General features: G+C 43.3%; 1 protein-coding gene across 1 annotated transcript in view; it reads right to left on the reverse strand.

The window, feature by feature from the left end:
* The window catches only part of LOC115382828 (uncharacterized), a 172,610-nt gene that overhangs the window by 151,311 nt on the left and 2,047 nt on the right, over positions 1 to 19,252 (reverse strand). The window contains exon 2 of the mRNA XM_030084746.1: positions 15,902 to 16,195. Within this exon, the coding sequence (XP_029940606.1) occupies positions 15,902 to 16,195 (294 nt within the window). The remainder of the gene's footprint in view (positions 1 to 15,901; positions 16,196 to 19,252) is intronic.

Here is a 19,252-nt window from a genome sequence, read left to right on the forward strand (position 1 = left end):
GTCCAAAAACATGCATGGTAGGTTAATTGATCACCCTAAATTGCCCCTCGGTATGAATGTGTGAGTGAATGGTTGTTTGTCTATATATGTCAGCCCTGCGACAGACTGGCGAACTGTCCAGGGTGTACCCCGCCTTCGCCCACAGCAGCTGGGATCGGCTCCAGCCACCCGCGACCCCGAAAGGGATAAAGCGGCAGAAAATGAATGAATAATATATATAATTTTTTTTTGCAAGAAATTAAAGCAACCAGCGCCATTTAATGCCAGGACTGGAATGACGCAACCAGCAACAGGCAAAATGTCGGCAGTCTGGAGATATTTCAAAGTGTTGGAGAGCGAGCAAAGATTTGCAGTTTGCAATGAATGTTCTGGCAAACTATCCGGAGGGGGTTCCCCTGCAACAACCTTCAGCACTACGGCTTTAATTTCTCATCTTAGTATGAGAGGGAGGCTGCAGCAGATCAGAGGAAAGCCTGGCAGAGCGCGCCCACTCCGTCTGAGGCCCACGTCGTTGAAAAGAGGAAAAAGGTTTACCGGGGACCGTCTCAAGACAAGCACAATCACAAAGAAGGTGATGGAGTTCATCGCTTTGGACGAGCAACCATTCAGTGAGGACGTTGGCTTTCGGAGGCCGATGGAGCACGTTGAGCCCCGTTACACGATCCTGAGCAGACGGTATTTTTCAGATGTGTGCTTACCGGAGGTGACAGTGTTGCAGCTGGCGTCGCCGAGCTCCTGGTTAAAGGTAATGATGCTTCCCTCGGCTTCACAACAGACATATGGAGCTCGGATGTCAGCCCCACCGGCAAGCTGAGTTTAACCGAGTCCATGGGTCGACGTGGATCTCAAATTCCAAAAGATTTCACTTCACTCACAGTAGTGCAGAGTAGAGATGTGCCAATTTACGAAATAATCGCGATTTACGATATTGCACAGCCGAGATTATCATATCGCGTCATTTACAATATCGGCTGTTTCATTTGGAGACAAGCCTGTTACTGAAACAAACAGCTATTGGTCTTAGCCAAGGTGTCAAAGCCTCTGCAGCAAAATGTAAGTAAGTCCCAGAAGTCCCACATCCATACAAAACCCCTAAAGTAAGTACTTTTATGCCAGGATGATGAAAACAAGGCGTTAACGCCTTCAGCCCGACAGACACTGTACCGCCCCCCCTCACCCGCACCTCCCGACACAAAACCCAACAGAACCAGAGATCCGTCTGCTCCACCCCAACATACTGGGCCTCATATGAAACTAGAAAAGCTGCTCTTTAAGATGACACCAGGCAGAATATTCTCTGAGCGGACCGCCTCCCGTCAGGGAGAAAAACGAACCGAAAACCCATCTTCACATTTCACAGCCAAGGCCTCAGAGCGCATGTTTCTCACACACTTCTTCACCAAATCTCAAAGCTATTCACACCAAACACAACATATTTTATTTCCTTACTGTTTTGTGGTCATTTTCCATCTATCCGCGCTCTCCTCTGACCAAAATTAACCTCATAATCCTCTGGAGTAGTGAAAGAGCGTCACGCACCTGAATGTTATGTGCTGCCCCTTGTCGCCATCCTGTGGGCTTGTCGTTCATCTTGGGAGTTCAAATAAAGTCTGTTGATGTTCTACGTCTCGCGAACTTTCAAACGATATGTTTATTTATTTGAGCCTTCTGTTTACATTGTTAGCCAATCTACTGTAGTGGAGCCAAAAGGACAATAATTTATTTGTTGTGGGTTTTTCAACTTAAATGCACCTCAGTTATTTTTTGGAATGCATGTTTTGTTTGAAAGTCTAATACAAATGAAAAAATTTGTTTTGCTTCTTTTGTCAGAATATTCAATAAATATTTACTTTTTTAAACATATGTCTAAAACTTTATTCTAGGCTGTTTATGCAATTAAAACAAAAAAGCGGAAAAAACTTCACCACATTCAGTATTTGGCATTCGTCCAAAGCATTTCAATTTCAATCGTCTTCAGTCACAAATTTTAATTTCAATACATCCCCAGTTGCATGTAATGTTTTGAAGTGTTTTGAACTGATGCTCAGCTGAATGAAATGTTCCAGTTCTATTTTTTTTTAATGCACAGTTTCAGTTGCTTCCTTGAAGATTATCTGCACAAACTTTGAGCTCAGATGAAAATATATTTACCAGCACACTGCCATCACACCGTGTCAGTCAACAGCTTTATGTCAGCGTGAATTGTGAAGCGTCTCTCCCTCCAGAGCGAGCAAGCATTTGTGTTCTATGAACTCAACAACACCGACCCAGGAGCGAGCTGTCCTGCAGACAGCATGGCTCTGTGTCCTGAAGCTTCAAGACAACACAAAGACCATCTTGGTTTCTTTATTCCTCACAGGTTGAACTACTGTGTAGATCATTTTTCCACAACAGAACTGCACACAAACCTGTGAAAGACAGATTCCTTCTGGCTCCGACTCGGTGCCTGATGGACACCGGCCTTCTTCATAAGAAACCTATTTTTACATAGATAGATTTTATTTAGGTCATAAAGCATAACAAACAGAAAAATACAAAAGGTACAAAAGTTTGACCGAAAAGGTTTAGGGCTGAAGCTGAAGCTTATTTTGCCCACCTTTATCTCACCGCTGTATGGGGGAAAAAAAAAAAAAAAAAAAAACTAGGGCTGTCAAAAATAACGTGTTAATTGCGTTAATTAATTTATGTAAATAATCTGATTAAAATTTTTAACGCATGCGCATCATGACAAGCCTCACCTCTACCAGCGGGTGGCGGTAGTGCACCCGCGTGGAATGCAAGCTGCCTGCAAGCTGCCAGCAAACGAAGAAGAAGAAGAAGAAGCCTCACCTCAGCTCGGCTAGTCCATGCTTCACATGTACGCGTTTCCGCGTCTGCTTTGGAGTGTCCGCGCACCACCGATGCGCACGCGCTTTCTCCCACACTACAATCTGGCAGCTGCGCGGACGTCCGCGGTTCGGTCCGCGTGGACCCCAGCGGACAGGAATTCATGACGATTTTTACGTCACGCAGACCAACGCGCTGCGCACACCCACGCGGACACGTGAAGCATGGACGGGCAGCAGACAGGAGGCAAAGGAGGCCTGGCGTCAATTCATTTATCAAAACAGAAGAAGAAAGCAATATGGAGGGAGACAAGCTGGCTGGCTCCATGGATTCTACTTGTTTGATAAAAAAAAATGTTGAAGCAGTTTTCTGTTTTCCACACAAAAAGAAACACTGGCTTAGAATGCCCTGTTTAATTGTGCAAGAAAAAAGTGTGGTATCTCTTGCCAAACTCCTGCCAAAAGCCAACTTTAGAGGGACTGCAGAGGGAGCACTGCACACACACAGACATTATGTTATGGTGTGCATGTTTTAGTTTTTTGAATATTTATTTTATTTGGAGCCTTAAATATAAAACACATCATGTGTCAAATATATATAATCATGTCCTGTCGTTTTTTTGTTAATGCAATACAGGAGAAAAGGGTGTATTTCAGACATGGTTGGAAATTGTGATTATTTGTGATTAATCATGATTAATTAATTTGTAAGCTGTGATTAATCTGATTAAAAATTTTAATCATTTGACAGCCCTAAAAAAAACAAAACCATACAAAAGTCGAACCACAGACAACAGTCCAAATAGAACATAGCAAAGGGAGTAATATTTTTTTTCCCATTTTTTCCTGTCCTTTATTTTTTATTTCATTTTTTTCCTTCTATTCCCATTACTCCTTTTCCTTCCTTTTTGTTCTACTCTTTCTTCTCTTTTTCATTTCCCTTTCCCTATCCTCTCTTTTTCTGTCTAGTTTTCATCCTTTTTCTTTATTCATCTCCCCCTTCCCTTTTTCAGGTCGCGAATAGCATTCAGAATAAATGGTAAATGGAAATAATTACAAAAAACAAAAACAAAAATAAAAAATTAATTATTGATTAGTTAAAGAAAAAAAAGAAAATGTTTAGCTTGGTTGTGAATTTTTTATGGTATGTGTTGTTGTGTTTATTTGCTGTTTCAACGTAATGTATTTCTTAATGACTCTTGTTTTGTATAATTTTTGGAATATATTAAAGACTTTGCCATTTTTAAGTTCCTTGTCCAGAGTGTTCCAGATTTACCCCTTTGACTTAAGTACAATTTCCTTTAGTGTTTATTCTTGCTTTTATTTTGTTGAATATTATTGACTGCATGAATATTTTCATGAATATTTTCAAGCAGTCAAGCTGGTTTTTTTACATGATCTGCACATTATGGTTGAGCAAACATGTGCAAAAAAACAGTGAACATTGACATATGTATTCTAACAAAATTAAAGATTTAATTTCAAACTGTAGAAACATTAAAAACTGTGCAGAAACAACCAGCCAGCTGGCCGTTTTTTGTTTACCTTATTCCAAACGGACAGGGGGAATGGGATGGTTTTTCGTTTACCCATATCAATCCGGAAAACGGATGGCCTTAAAGTAAACAGACCGGGCTGACTCTTGTACGATGAAACACAACAGCAGACGGACAGATAATAACCAGGAATGTTCGCACTGGAGGATCAATCAAAGCAGGAACAACCGCGGAGTTCCTCCACCAGCCACTCTCTAATGTCTCCATTCAGACTCCTCCATACCTGTTAACTTGATCTGATGATGCTGGCAGCTGATCTGAAGCAGCTCGCGCTGACGAGCCATCTCTTCCTCGTAGTGGACGATAGTTGCTTCAAACACGGTGAAGATTTCTCCAGCAGCAGCAGTTAGTCTCTGGTTGATAAACTCTCTCAAAGCCTGAACTGAACTCATTGTTGGTGAAGGAAAAGAGACGGGAGGACACAGAAGACAGACTCACACGATACACACTTCCTGCTGCTTCTTCTTCTCTCACTTTTCTGCAGGATCACAAACAACCTTCAGCTTCATACTGCCACCTGCTGGAGACACGAGGAAAGACACAAGCTGAACACAACCTCAGCTCACTTGGAAGCCAAAGCTTTTCATGACATCTGGAGTGGAGCTCTGAAAGAACCTCACAGTGACATCTCCCACCGAGGCTCCTGCTGGAAGAATCCCTTTGTAAATACAGAAACTCTACGACACAAGTGATTTCATACTTTATTATTGATGAAAAAAATCCATAAAACAAACCTCAACACAAACAAGTCATGAAATGTGTAACCAAAGAAGAAACCGAAAATGCAGGTGGAACAATTAATTTATTCACATGACAAGTAATGCAGCCATAATCTTAAAATGAAAAGTATTTCTGTTAATGCATTTAAATGCTCAAATTTTGACAATTTTAAATGGAATGGTGGTAGATATTTATGAAGGTATTTCAGGTGCAAATGTTTGAGCACCTGTAACATTGACTTTGTATGTGTATCAGCAAATTTGGTGTCCCACACTCTATGAGTTGTGTACTTGTAAATTAATTTCTTGTGCCAATTTTTTTTCTTCACACAAAACAAAACAAAAATACATATTCACAAAATCATAATTTCAGGTGAACAAATCATATTTACAGGTGCACAAATCCTTTTCTACAAGTCACACATTTCAACACTGACATGCTCACATTTTGCACCTATTGTTGCCGCACACTAGGTAGCCTTCTAATTCGTTGAACTACGTACACATATTTGAATACCCAAAATAAACACCAACACATTCCAAATAATATAAATAAGAAGAAAGTATATACTGTACTATATACAGTGTGCAATTAGAATGTGCAATATAAATCTCTGATATAGTGCAAACAGTCCAAAAAGGTCATGTTTCAAGAGCAGTTTGAGCAGAAAGAATGAGGTCATTTGTACAGTCTGGTAGATGTCACCCACCGTGACACCTCTGCACCTCCACGGCTTGGGAGCACAGGATCATCTCGGCATGTCGGCACCCCGGGAGGAGGGTCAGCAGGTAAAAAGCCGGGTCTGGCCAGACGCCTGGGTACTCCAGGGGGCTGGTCTCCGCTGCTCCGCAGGACGTCGTCGCTGCGGGTGGGAGTCACGTCGGGGCTGCAGGTGTGGGGCGAGCTGCTGGGAGCCTCACGCCGCCGCCTCCAGACGCTCGATGATGACCTGTATTGTCACGTCCGAAGAGGAAGGAGGTGGACAGGGGGAGCCCCAAGACTCCTCACTGGTCCCACTCAGAGAGGGGAGGAGAGACCGAGCCACAGGTGTCTCATGGCGAGCTGTGCATTGGCCATGACGCGGCTTCCATTGATGGCGATAGCTTGGCACATCCGCATCAGGACCTCGGCCGTATTCTGAATCTCTTCGATATCTTTGGAAGATAACTGGGTTCTCTTGTGGCAGATCTTGTCGATGGAGCCCAGTAGAAAGGTCATGCTGTTAGCTCGGTTGAACGTTTGATTGCCGCTAGCGTAAGCTCTATCCAGAAAGCCTGCCATGCGCCTGTCCCTCTCTGACGGCAGCATCGGCTTTCCGCAAGGCCAGGCGGAGGATCTCGGTAGGAAGCAGTCTGATGGAGTCCTCGATTGCAGGTACTCCGGAGACTGGCGGCGAGCCATCCACACAGCAATATTCGCAGAAGCCTTTCTCTGCCCCCTTGGCGGTGAGCGGCATACCCCAGTCCCGCTGCACATTCACTAGAAAAGATGGCACGGCGGGACATAGCACGGCAGTCCGGGACCAAGTCCGTGACTGGGTTGCTAGCCCGAGTGCAAAAAGGCTGCGGCGGCAGTGCGAGGCCGGTGCGCTCAGCGGCAGACGTGAAGAGCCCCACGAGGTGCTCCACAGGCTCGCGGGGGGCATCCTGGCAGCTGGCTTGGGAGAAGGTGGAAGCGGAGTCCTCACGCTCGGCACAATCGGCACGTGGATTGCGCTGAATAGTAGTAGCCGGGGTAAAAGATCTGAATGGCCACATGAGCATATTCAGTGGCAATATATTATAAGATTCACTCTCAAAATGCCACTGATGCCCGCTGGTTTTGATCGCTGTTATTGAGGAGCCACTTTAATATGTTCAAACAAAGTGACGTTGACAATGGCTCAGTGTAACCCAGCAGCTGAGCTCTCATCTCTGACTGAATCCTTTAATTTTCAGCAGGTCCCCTCCCACAGCAAAGGTCATACTCTGAACCTGGTCTTCACTCTATAGGCCTCCATGTTGGAAACGTGTGTGTAGAGGATGTCCATCGGAGTGACCACAGCTGTGTGTTTTTTGAACTGATTATTCCATCTGAACCTCAGCCTGCCTCTACAAAGGTAGAAATGAGGATCATTTCCCTGTTTGACACTCGTGATGTGACCCACTGCGCTGATGCTGATGGCCTTATATGCTGTTTTAATTCACTCTGTGGCTCCATTATACTCCAAGTGGCGCCACTAAAATGCTATGCTGCACTGATAGCATCAAATAAGAAAAATCCCAGTGTTATTTGACACCATAAGCTCAATTGTGTCTCTTGCCTCGCTGGCTGCTCCTGTGCACTGCAAGGCTGACAGCAATGATTTTTCAACCTTATTACCTCCGCCAGGAGGTTATGTAATCATGTCGGTTTGTTGGTTGGTTGGTTGGTTGGTTTGTTAACAAGATTATGGAAAAAGTAATGGACGGATTGCAATGAAACTTTGTGGAAAGGTGGGTCTTGGGCTAACTTAGAATCCATTACATTTTGGTGATGATCCGGATCACTGTCTGGATCCAGGAATTTTTTAAAGGATTCTTTATCATTGAGAGATAGGGCAGTCTTTCAGATGGTTGGGCAGGCCCGCTGACAGAAGGGGACAAACGCCTGGTTCACACAGGACGCGCCGCTTCCGACGCGGAAGTGGGAAGCGCCGCGCACCGACTGTCAGATCGGCGCCCCTGTTAACCTCGCTACTGGCACAACTTAACCCAACTTATGATTATTTACTATATATTACTTTATTGTATTTATTGTTATTGTACATCTTATTCTGCCATTTGATCACTAAAACTGTGTCATTCTTAATTTCAGATCAAAATCCATCATGTCACACAGATACAAAAGGAAGACAGACAGGGTTCCAACTTTTCAAAGTTTCTGAAGCAAAGTTATGAGGCCTGTTGATGGAAAGTCCATCTTCACATTTAGAGAGAATGATGAAGGAGTCATCCCTCGAGGTGGTGTGCTTAAAAAATTTCCCACATCATAAAAGCGTGGTGATCGAGCCAGAAGGGAGTTCATATTCCACTGCAGCACTGACAAGTGGAATGTCCAGTAGTAAGTCGAATCTGTGCAGATATTCAGATGCAGATGCAGTCAGGTGCTCATTTTTGATTTTTGATTTTGTTCTTAGCATGTGTTCATGTGGCACTGGGCCTTGTTGAAGCAAATTGGCCTTTGATGATGTTAAAACTTTAAATAAGCATTAAACAAGTACTTTTGTATTGAATTTGTCTTGTTTTTGTCTATCATTATCATTTTTGATCTTAAAATGATCTTTTTTACTTCAGTTATCAGTGGCACAATTTACCCCAGTATATTCTGACTAATGGCACAATTTACCCCACACTTGGGGTAAGTTGTGCCACAAAACCACTTCTTTTTCCAAAGCTATATTTCTCACAGTTTATTTAAGATCCAAAGTGATTGCTCCCACGGATACACAACATCCTAAATTATGTGAACATATTTTATTTGCAGGCATTCCTGTTATCCCCTTGTGTAAAAGTCACTTTGAGTAAAAATTGGCACTACTTACCCCACTCTCCCCTACAATGTGCCCTGACATATTCATTGCAAGTACCTCTAATAGCGCTAAATTGTCACTTGAAAGTTGCAGTGCCGATGCGGCACCAGAATTTTTGGGGGGAGAAATTGAGATGATGTGACGTAATGCATGCTCCTGCTGACCTGATTTTCTTAGGTTTCACTTTGTCCGCCATTACTCCGCCAGATGCTTAGCGGGCAACAACTGAACAGTATTGAGGATGGATCTCCAGAAAGTAAGAAAAGACTGGCTTCTGGCACTGCCACAACTCCAGCACAGACCCCACCAGGTAAAAGAAACTTAAATTTTGCTCGAGCGCTACTTAAAGAGCGAGGAAGGAGTTCCCCTCTTCCGTGCACGTATATGGACGCAAGCCACAGGCACGAGTATTTCACTAAAGCCCCTTTCACACTGGCCAAAAAACCCGTTTAAACCCGCTAATTAATCGACTCCTCATAGCAGTGTGAAAGTGTTCACTCGGCATTGAACCCGGGTTTTTCAACCCTGCAATCGACGCGGGTTTTTAGCGGGTCGGCTACTATCGGCTTTTTAGTGGGAGGGGTGAAAGGGAGTGTGAAAGGCGGTAATTTACGTGATGACGTCAACGCAGCGTGGCTACGTTAGCGCGCTAGTTGTTGTTTCTGGACACAGCGTGAGATTTCCTTCGTCAAGATGACCCAGTATTGGCAAGATAGCGAGACCAGAGAGCTCCTCTGGATCCGTGGGGAAGAGGAGATTCGTCAACAGGCAACGGGGACTGTGTTCCGCTGCATTGTTTACTTTCGCTTTGCTCCATCGTGCTGATGATGTCATCAACGCGGGACACTATCAGCGCGGGAAGACGCAGCGACACGGCTCGCCAGCATGCGGTTTAGACTTGGGTCTGCAGGCAGTGTGAAAGGACACAAAAGGCGATTATTAGCGGGTCGAAAACACGGGTCGACCCGCTAGTTGCAGTGTGAAAGGGATATAAGCTGCAGTTACATCCAAGGCCTGCAGGGGCTTTTGCGTGAAATGTGCAAACTCCTTAATGCACATTTAAAGGATAAGTTCGGTTTAAACAGTTTTCACATTGTTCATAGAATGAAGTAGAACAATACACTCACCCATATAGCCACTCCTAAAACGGCTTTAATCGTCCAAAAATTCATTAGTATCACCAATTTTTCATCATGGTCCGCTCACGCCTCTCCTCCAGGACAGCCCGGTGTTGCGAGATATGTCATATATGCAGATATATCTTCGATTTGAATGTACTACTTGGCGTACACGCGTATCTAGACAACTACGTCTAGATATCTATGTCTATATGTCTAGGCGGTATAACATATGGTTCATGGGTAAAGACTGGTGTCAGTTGCTTATCTGAAGTCCTGATCGGAGGGTTCACAAAGCAACAGTTGGACAGGTAAAACATAACAAATCCCCAGTCAGCGTAGATAAGACACATCCTCATCAGCACTTTGCAGACTGCAGCCATGGCAAGGCCCGAGGCTCAATGTTGCGGCCCATTTGTACAGAGATTTAGGAACGATGGGTTTGTTTCCTGGCTTTACATGTCATACAGGTCAACTCAAACTGGGGAAGTGTTTTTACTGCAAAATCAACACAATGCTCGTTAACTCATGCTTTAATTTCTGCTCTGCAACCTTTTAACATTACAATTTTCAACTGCTGCTGATACAGCGTGTGATGTCTCAGACCAGACTGGTGACTGAAGCTTTGATCACACTTTACAAGAACAAGAAACTTCTCAGCTATGCGAGTTCTTATGCGACAACTCAGACGAGAGATTTAACTGACACTTTTGTCACGTTTTACAAGAATACAGCTTCTCACCTGTGAGTTTTCACATGCTTCAGCAATGTATCATGTCGACCAAAACTTTTCCCACATGTTTCACAAGAATATGGCTTCTCACCTGTGTGAGTTCTATTGTGAAGCAACAAATGACTCTTCAGAGTGAAACTTTTCTCACATGTTTCACAAGAATATGGCTTCTCACCTGTGTGAGTCCTGATGTGGAGCCACAAATTAGAGCTTTGACTGAAACTTTTTCCACATGTTTCACAGGAATATGGCTTCTCACCTGTGTGAGTTCTCATGTGGACCAACAAATGACTGCTGCTACTGAAACCTTTCCCACACGCTTCACAAGAATATGGCTTCTGACCTGTGTGAGTTCTACTGTGGAGCAACAAATGACCCTTTACACTGAAACCTTTCCCACATGTTTCACAAGAATATGGCTTCTCACCTGTGTGAGTTCTAATGTGGCGCAACAAATGACAGTTTTGCTTGAAACTTTTTCCACACGTTTCACAGACTATGTTTTTCTTCTCAGTGACACTTCCTAAGTTCTGACATAATTTATGTTTTTTCCAGACAGTTTTCCCACAGGTTTCCTCACAAAGAATATTTTCACACTCAGCCTGATTCTCTGACACAGGAACGTTCTCCACACAGTCACTTTGAAATACGCTGATTTTGCTCATCTCTGCACTTCTAGTTGATTCTGAGTCAATATGTTTTGTCACATCATGGACTTCAGAGTCAAGAGAGAGGAACTGCTCAGTGTCTGCTACTTCTGGTTCACTCAGGTAGCTTTGCTCCTGAACAGAAGGGACCTTCAAGGTTTCACCTTCAAACTTCAGGATGAGCCGCTCTCCCTCCTGGTTGGTACAGAGTTCCTCCTGCTCCTCAAACTTTAAAGGCTTTGGTTCCTCCTGGATCTCTTTAAACTGGAGGAGTCCTGGTTCTTCTAGTTCCTCTTTGATCTGTGGAGGTTCTGGTTCTTCTAGTTCCTCTTTGATCTGTGGAGGTTCTGGTTCTTCTTGTTCCTCTTTGATCTGTGGAGGTTCTGGTTCTTCCTGCTCTAGACAGTAGTTTGTTTCCAGTTTAAAGAGCTGCTCCTCCACACAGTCACGGTGCTGTGGAAGCTCTGGAGAGACAAAAAAATTCCAAGATAAAAGGTTAGTTACTGTCAGCAACACTTCTGGATATGTGTTTCATTAGTATTGCTGTTCATTTATTTTTGCTCTGAGTTTCCCACCACTTGACACATCCCTGCCGTGAACAGGGTCAGGTCATGTAATCAGCCAGGTGAGGCACTCAGAGGTGGCTGACTGAGGGAGAATCAGTTTTAGACCATGGAGTGGAATGACTTAGCATTTAATGGTGCTTGTTTCATTTTGAACTGGTGAAAACGTATCTGCACTGGTAAGCAGACAATTACTGTGGAAAGTGGAAAAGGTTTAGCTTATATTGGAGTGTGTGGATCAAAAACTGGACGATAAACAGCACCGTGATTATTGTTGAACAAAGCAGTGGAGGGAGCTACCAGGGACCCCAGTCTGACAGGCAGAAGGGGGCACAGCTGTTACACATCTACAGTTGCAGTTTCAAACTTTAAAAAACAGCAAGCAGTCTTTATATCACTGCTTGACACAAACCTTTAGCTGCTGAGCAGTTGGTGGAATACCAATTTCCTTTTTGTGTTAACCTTTTACAAGTGGTACATCCAATAATCTTTAATCAATAATCAATTACAGCATAACTGATTGTTACTAGTGACTCACAGCAAATGATCTGTTACTATTGATTAGTAAATGGCAATTTACTCAAACTCATAATTCAATAAAATTACCGTATTGGCCCGAATATAAGAGTCTGATTATAAGACGACCCCTATTTTTCAAATATCATTTTGTGAAAATAAAAATATGTTGGAAGACAATAAGGTTACTCATAAAAGAGCTTTTTAATGTACAATTATTCTGAACTCAAAAACTCACAACGGTGATAACATTTCACGTGATTTAAGATTAAAAAAATACTACTGCAGTATTAAATAAAAAATATATTCTCTTTCTCAAAATAAGCAACAATAAGCAACAATTAAGCGCCCTCAAAGGTTCAATAACAAACAAGATATACATATAAGTGAACACAAGATAGATCACAACATACATCACTGTCTAAAAACAAAACAAGTCAGTATTTAAAATCAAAGCCGCTAGCTCAATGCTAACCATTCATGGAAACGCCATTCACATGCTAACGAAATTAGCATCTGTGTTGAAACTTCAAAACAAACTGACAAACTCACAAGTATAAATTTCACCTCCATCCTGAACATCAACTAAGTATACTCAAGTACTTACAGGCAGACATTTTCGATGCGCTGTTTGAAATGAACCTTAGAAAAACAAACAGCAGCCACACTGCTCAGTCTTCTTCTCACACCGCTGTAGGCTGACACTCTGTCCAGCTCACTAGCTCCCCCTAACGAGGCAGCTGAGCCACTGCATGCAAGCAGAGGCAGTCCAGGCCACCGGTACTTTGGCCCCATCTAGTCCTCGATTATAGCACGACCCCATTTTTGAGAGTACCATTCCTGGAAAAAAACATCTTATATTCGGGCCAATACGGTAGTTAATTCAATTCAATTCAATTCAGCTTTATTTATGAAGTGCTAATTACAACATGGTCGTTTCTGTGAAATATTAATGCAAAATTACGAGACTGAGTTGTTTATGCGAAGATTGCTAAGACGGAACTACTTACTAAACATGGCGTCTATGCGTAGTGATTTCAAAAGAAAAAGTAGTTCCCAGTATTTGCTTCAGTGTCGTAACGTTACAATATTATTTGTTGGTGTTCCACAGCGTAGTGAATGTGTGGATTATAACGTGTCCACCAAAGTGTTTTGGGGTTGTTGGATTTTGTATTTGATGAGTTTGACGAGGGGGAACAAAAATACCATCCACTTCCATTGTGTCCGTCCCGAAAACCTTCCCCGACTCGCCTCTGAATAAACAACAACTCGCCCTCACAAAAACAGTAAGTATGCTGTTCGAAATGACTAAGGAATTGCGCTAAATGGGCCAATTTGCCAAAATGTTGAAGTATTGCTTTAAGCCTCGTCTTAAAAACCGAGACTGTGTCAGCCACCCTCACAGACACTGGGAGCTGGTTCCACATAACAGGAGCCTGATAGCTAAAGGCTCTACCTCCTGTTCTACTTTTGGAGAACCTAGGAACCTCCAGCAGACCAGCACTCTGAGAACGAAGCGTTCTCCTGGGACAGTAAGGGACTAACAGCTGTTTAAGATATGATAGGGTATGGCTGTTCAGGGCTTTATCGGTTAAGAGGAGGATTTTGAATTCTATTCTAGATTTAACGGGAAGCCAGTGAAGGGAAGCTAATATTGGGGTGATATGATCTCATAACTAATCACAGATGAAAATATTCCAGCAAAAACTGCCACAGTCCAAACATATGCATTCAGACAAAGCTAGAAAGTACAGCATTTTGTCCAAAACATGTGTTGAAATAAGCAAATAATCCAGAATTAGACGCGCAACCACGCGCGCACGCCTGCGTCTCTCTGCGTGCACGTCCTATAATAATCCATATTTTAATCAGAAATAAAATTTCACTTGCGCTGAGGATATCCAATATGGCGACTGAATGGTTTTTGATGTTTATTCATCACATTTCAACCAATCAAGTGATTCATCACTGCCTCCGAGGGCTAACCAGCCAACCGTTGCCGAGACTGGTGGACCCTCCGTCATCGCTCGTCATTGATCAATTCTGAGCCAATCACATCGGAGGAAACGTTTGACTGACAGGGCTGGTAGCCAATGAGCTTGCTGGATGACCGAAAGCGGGGTTTTGGGACTTCAGACAGTACTGAGGGCTGAAAACTGCGGCCTTTCTCTGCTCCTCTCAGTCTAAGTGCCTTATCCCACACTGAAGCCTATCTGAAGTGATTTTTTGAGTACTTTATGAGTTTTTGGAGTGAAAATAATGTAAAAACGGGCTAAAAACCAACACATATAATTGTACAGAGGGCATCCAGAGGGTGTACAGAGGATGGCCAAAATTGACCCCGCCGGGGCATAGCAGTACAAATACATGTGTGAAACACTCATTTCTTGTAGTACTGCTCTGACATTTTGACCTGAACTATGCAAGACCCCAGGCTTTAGCAAAAATGTGTTTTCAAGCTATTACAGTACTTCCACACTTATTTCCAGGTGTTTTATGAGGGAAAAATTCAGGCGAGAATGAAATTCATCCTAATTCAGTGTGTTGCAACATAAATAAATCTGTGGCAGTAGCACCTAGAGTAATTCTGACTGCACTGGGTGAAAACACAGGTTGTCAGCTTTCAAAAGAGACCCCAACCATGCATGTACTCCAAACAGTACAAGAACAGTATTCAGTTTACTTTCTGTACATCTTCAGTAGAAATTTGTGCGGAAATTGCCTGTACTATAAAAGGTTTTAATATTTCCCATTGCAAATCCTGTGGTGTGTGGTGCGCTCTGAAAGGAGCCGATCAGCTGAAAGCCGACCTGTCCACACCCTCGGAATAGAGCTCCCTGATTGGGTGAACAGCTCCGCCTCACCAGGTGTTAATGCGCTGCTTTGACAAAAAAAATCCTGTTTCAGCTGTCAGAGCTGGAGACATGAATTTATATCAGTGAAATATATTCATTATTTTACAGTGAAAAAGAATATGAATGAACGTACAGACGGAAAGAGCTCTCTGCTTATTATTAAAAGTGGAGATGAATGTAAACACAGGAATGAAGGGAAACTAGGCAAAGTCACGTTTGACTACGCGAGATTTGGAAGAGTGAGGAGCGATTCTCTGACAGAATCTGCTCGTGTGTGGTCTGCTCCAGAGCAACACCACACACTAGAAGATCAGGCGAGGAAGATCTGCTGCCATCTGTCTTCTGTTGTCTTCTAGTATGTGGTCTCTGAATCGGGGTAACAGAGACAGGTTTCCCCAGCTGCCAATGTAGCATAAATAACACGACAATGCTATGTTGAAGAGACATGTTGAATTGTTCTTTATTGCAGACAAGTCCCTCTTCAGAGAGGAGGGAAGAAGAAGGAAGTAGGCTGCCAGTTTGGGAGAGTTTAGGTTAGGTTTGACAGTTCAGGGGTAACCACGTGACCGCCAGCTGATTATGGGATGCTCAGAGGAGGAACACCAAATAAAACCTACAGGATGTTCGACAACATCCAAGGAAATGGACTGCAAGTGAAACACCCTGATATTTGGAGTCAACAGTAAGGTGAATACAGATTCTAAAAATTTACCAGACACAAATCCTGCTTCTGTCTGCGGTGGACAAACCAAACACAGCCAAAACAATGGAGATCCTCCACAAGTCACATTCATGTGTTCATTCAGACTTCTACATACCTGTTCCGTGTAACCTGATTTGAGGTTTACTGATGATTTCCAGCAGTCTGCGCTGACGGTCCACCTCCTCCTTGTACTGGAGGATAGTTCGTTCAAACTCTGTGAATATTTCTCCAGCAGCAGCAGTGAGTCGCTGGGTGGTCAAGTCTCTCACTGAGTCCAGGGAATTCTCACTTTCACCACCAGGAACAGTCGTCTCAACAGGATCCTCCTCTTTAATGTGTGGAGCTTCATGTTCTTCCTGCTCCACAAAGGAGCCCGTCTTCAGGTTACCAATGTGTTTCTGTAGACTCTCTGCAGGGAAACAAGACAAAAGTCACAGAGGCGATGGATGAGAATGATTTACAGTGATGGGTGGATGAGACAGGACAGGCTACATTCAAAACATTAACATTTGGAAACAAGTCTGCTCATTCCAAGAAAACTGACAGTGGCTGTGGGGCTTCAAGAATCAATGAAAAAACTTGACATGCAACACATGAACGCGTCTTCATCTGGAGGAGTGGGGTCTCATTGCTGATGGAAGCCGTGTGCTGCAGGAGATTCTCTGACGGTTCTCTTCTGAAGGTAGAATGCAGGGATGCACCAAATATATTCGTCCGAATATGGCAAACAAAGCCACATTTGGCTGTCAGTGGATTGAGTTAATAGCAAGGCCGAATCATGGCATATGACACAGTGCTGGTCAAGAGAGGGCGCTCAGAACCTGCAATATATGAGCAGATAAACAGCTCGAGACTGGAAGAGTCGCTACGAGGGGGCGGGTCAGCAGCGATTCCATCAGTCATTGGTTCATAATACAAAGGGTAACATATATATATAATAATATAATATAATATAATATATACAATTTTTTTTTTGCAAGAAATTAAAGCAACCAGCGCCATTTAATGCCAGGACTGGAATGACGCAACCAGCAACAGGCAAAATGTCGGCAGTCTGGAGATATTTCAAAGTGTTGGAGAGCGAGCAAAGATTTGCAGTTTGCAATGAAGGCTCTAGCAAACTATCCGGAGGGGGTTCCCCTGCAACAACCTTCAGCACGACGGCTTTAATTTCTCATCTTAGTATGAGAGGGAGGCTGCAGCAGATCAGAGGAAAGCCTGGCAGAGCGCGCCCACTCCGTCTGAGGCCCACGTCGTTGAAAAGAGGAAAAAGGTTTACCGGGGACCGTCTCAAGACAAGCACAATCACAAAGAAGGTGATGGAGTTCATCGCTTTGGACGAGCAACCATTCAGTGAGGACGTTGGCTTTCAGAGGCCGATGGAGCACGTTGAGCCCCGTTACACGATCCTGAGCAGACGGTATTTTTCAGATGTGTGCTTACCGGAGGTGACAGTGTTGCGGCTCGCGTCGCCGAGCTCCTGGTTAAAGGTAATGATGCTTCCCTGGGCTTCACAACAGACATATGGAGCTCGGATGTCAGCCCCACCGGCAAGCTGAGTTTAACCGAGTCCATGGGTCGACGTGGATCTCAAATTCCAAAAGATTTCACTTCACTCACAGTAGTGCAGAGTAGGGATGTGCCAATTTACGAAATAATCGCGATTTACGATATTGCACAGCCGAGATTATCATATCGCGTCATTTACAATATCGGCTGTTTCATTTGGAGACAAGCCTGTTACTGAAACAAACAGCTATTGGTCTTAGCCAAGGTGTCAAAGCCTCTGCAGCAAAATGTAAGTAAGTCCCAGAAGTCCCACATCCATACAAAACCCCTAAAGTAAGTACTTTTATGCCAGGATGATAAAAACAAGGCGTTAACGCCTTCAGCCCGACAGACACTGTACCGCCCCCCCTCACCCGCACCTCCCGACACAAAACCCAACAGAACCAGAGATCCGTCTGCTCCACCCCAACATACTGGGCTTCTTTAAGATGACACCAGGCAGAATATTCTCTGAGCGGACCGCCTCCCATCAGGGAGAAAAACGAACCGAAAACCCATCTTCACATTTCACAGCCAAGGCCTCAGAGCGCATGTTTCTCACACACTTCTTCACCAAATCTCAAAGCTATTCACACCAAACACAACATATTTTATTTCCTTACTGTTTTGTGGTCATTTTCCATCTATCCGCGCTCTCCTCTGACCAAAATTAACCTCATAATCCTCTGGAGTAGTGAAAGAGCGTCACGCACCTGAATCTTATGTGCTGCCCCTTGTCGCCATCCTGTGGGCTTGTCGTTCATCTTGGGAGTTCAAATAAAGTTTGTTGATGTTCTACGTCTCGCGAACTTTCAAACGATATGTTTATTTATTTGAGCCTTCTGTTTACATTGTTAGCCAATCTACTGTAGTGGAGCCAAAAGGACAATCATTTATTTGTTGTGGGTTTTTCAACTTAAATGCACCTCAGTTATTTTTTGGAATGCATGTTTTGTTTGAAAGTCTAATACAAATGAAAAACTTTGTCTTGCTTCTTTTGTCAGAATATTCAATAAATATTTACTTTTTTAAACATATGTCTAAAACTTTATTCTAGGCTGTTTATGCAATTAAAACAAAAAAGCGGAAAAAACTTCACCACATTCAGTATTTGGCATTCGTCCAAAGCATTTCAATTTCAATCGTCTTCAGTCACAAATTTTAATTTCAATACATCCCCAGTTGCATGAAGTGTTTTGAACTGATGCTCAGCTGAATGAAATGTTCCAGTTCTATTTTTTTTTAATGCACAGTTTCAGTTGCTTCCTTGAAGATTATCTGCACAAACTTTGAGCTCAGATGAAAACATATTTACCAGCACACTGCCATCACACCGTGTCAGTCAACAGCTTTATGTCAGCGTGAATTGTGAAGCGTCTCTCCCTCCAGAGCGAGCAAGCATTTGTGTTCTATGAACTCAACAACACCGACCCAGGAGCGAGCAGTCCTGCAGACAGCATGGCTCTGTGTGTCCTGAAGCTTCAAGACAACACAAAGACCATCTTGGTTTCTTTATTCCTCACAGGTTGAACTACTGTGTAGATCATTTTTCCACAACAGAACTGCACACAAACCTGTGAAAGACAGATTCCTTCTGGCTCCGACTCGGTGCCTGATGGACACCGGCCTTCTTCATAACAAACCTATTTTTACATAGATAGATTTTATTTAGGTCATAAAGCATAACAAACAGAAAAATACAAAAGGTACAAAAGTTTGACCGAAAAGGTTTAGGGCTGAAGCTGAAGCTTATTTTGCCCACCTTTATCTCACCGCTGTATGGGGGGGAAAAAAAAAAAAAAACTAGGGCTGTCAAAAATAACGTGTTAATTGCGTTAATTAATTTATGTAAATAATCTGATTAAAATTTTTAACGCATGCGCATCATGACAAGCCTCACCTCTACCAGCGGGTGGCG

Source organism: Salarias fasciatus (assembly GCF_902148845.1).
Source record: "Salarias fasciatus chromosome 7 unlocalized genomic scaffold, fSalaFa1.1 super_scaffold_4, whole genome shotgun sequence".
Lineage (NCBI taxonomy): Eukaryota > Metazoa > Chordata > Actinopteri > Blenniiformes > Blenniidae > Salarias > Salarias fasciatus.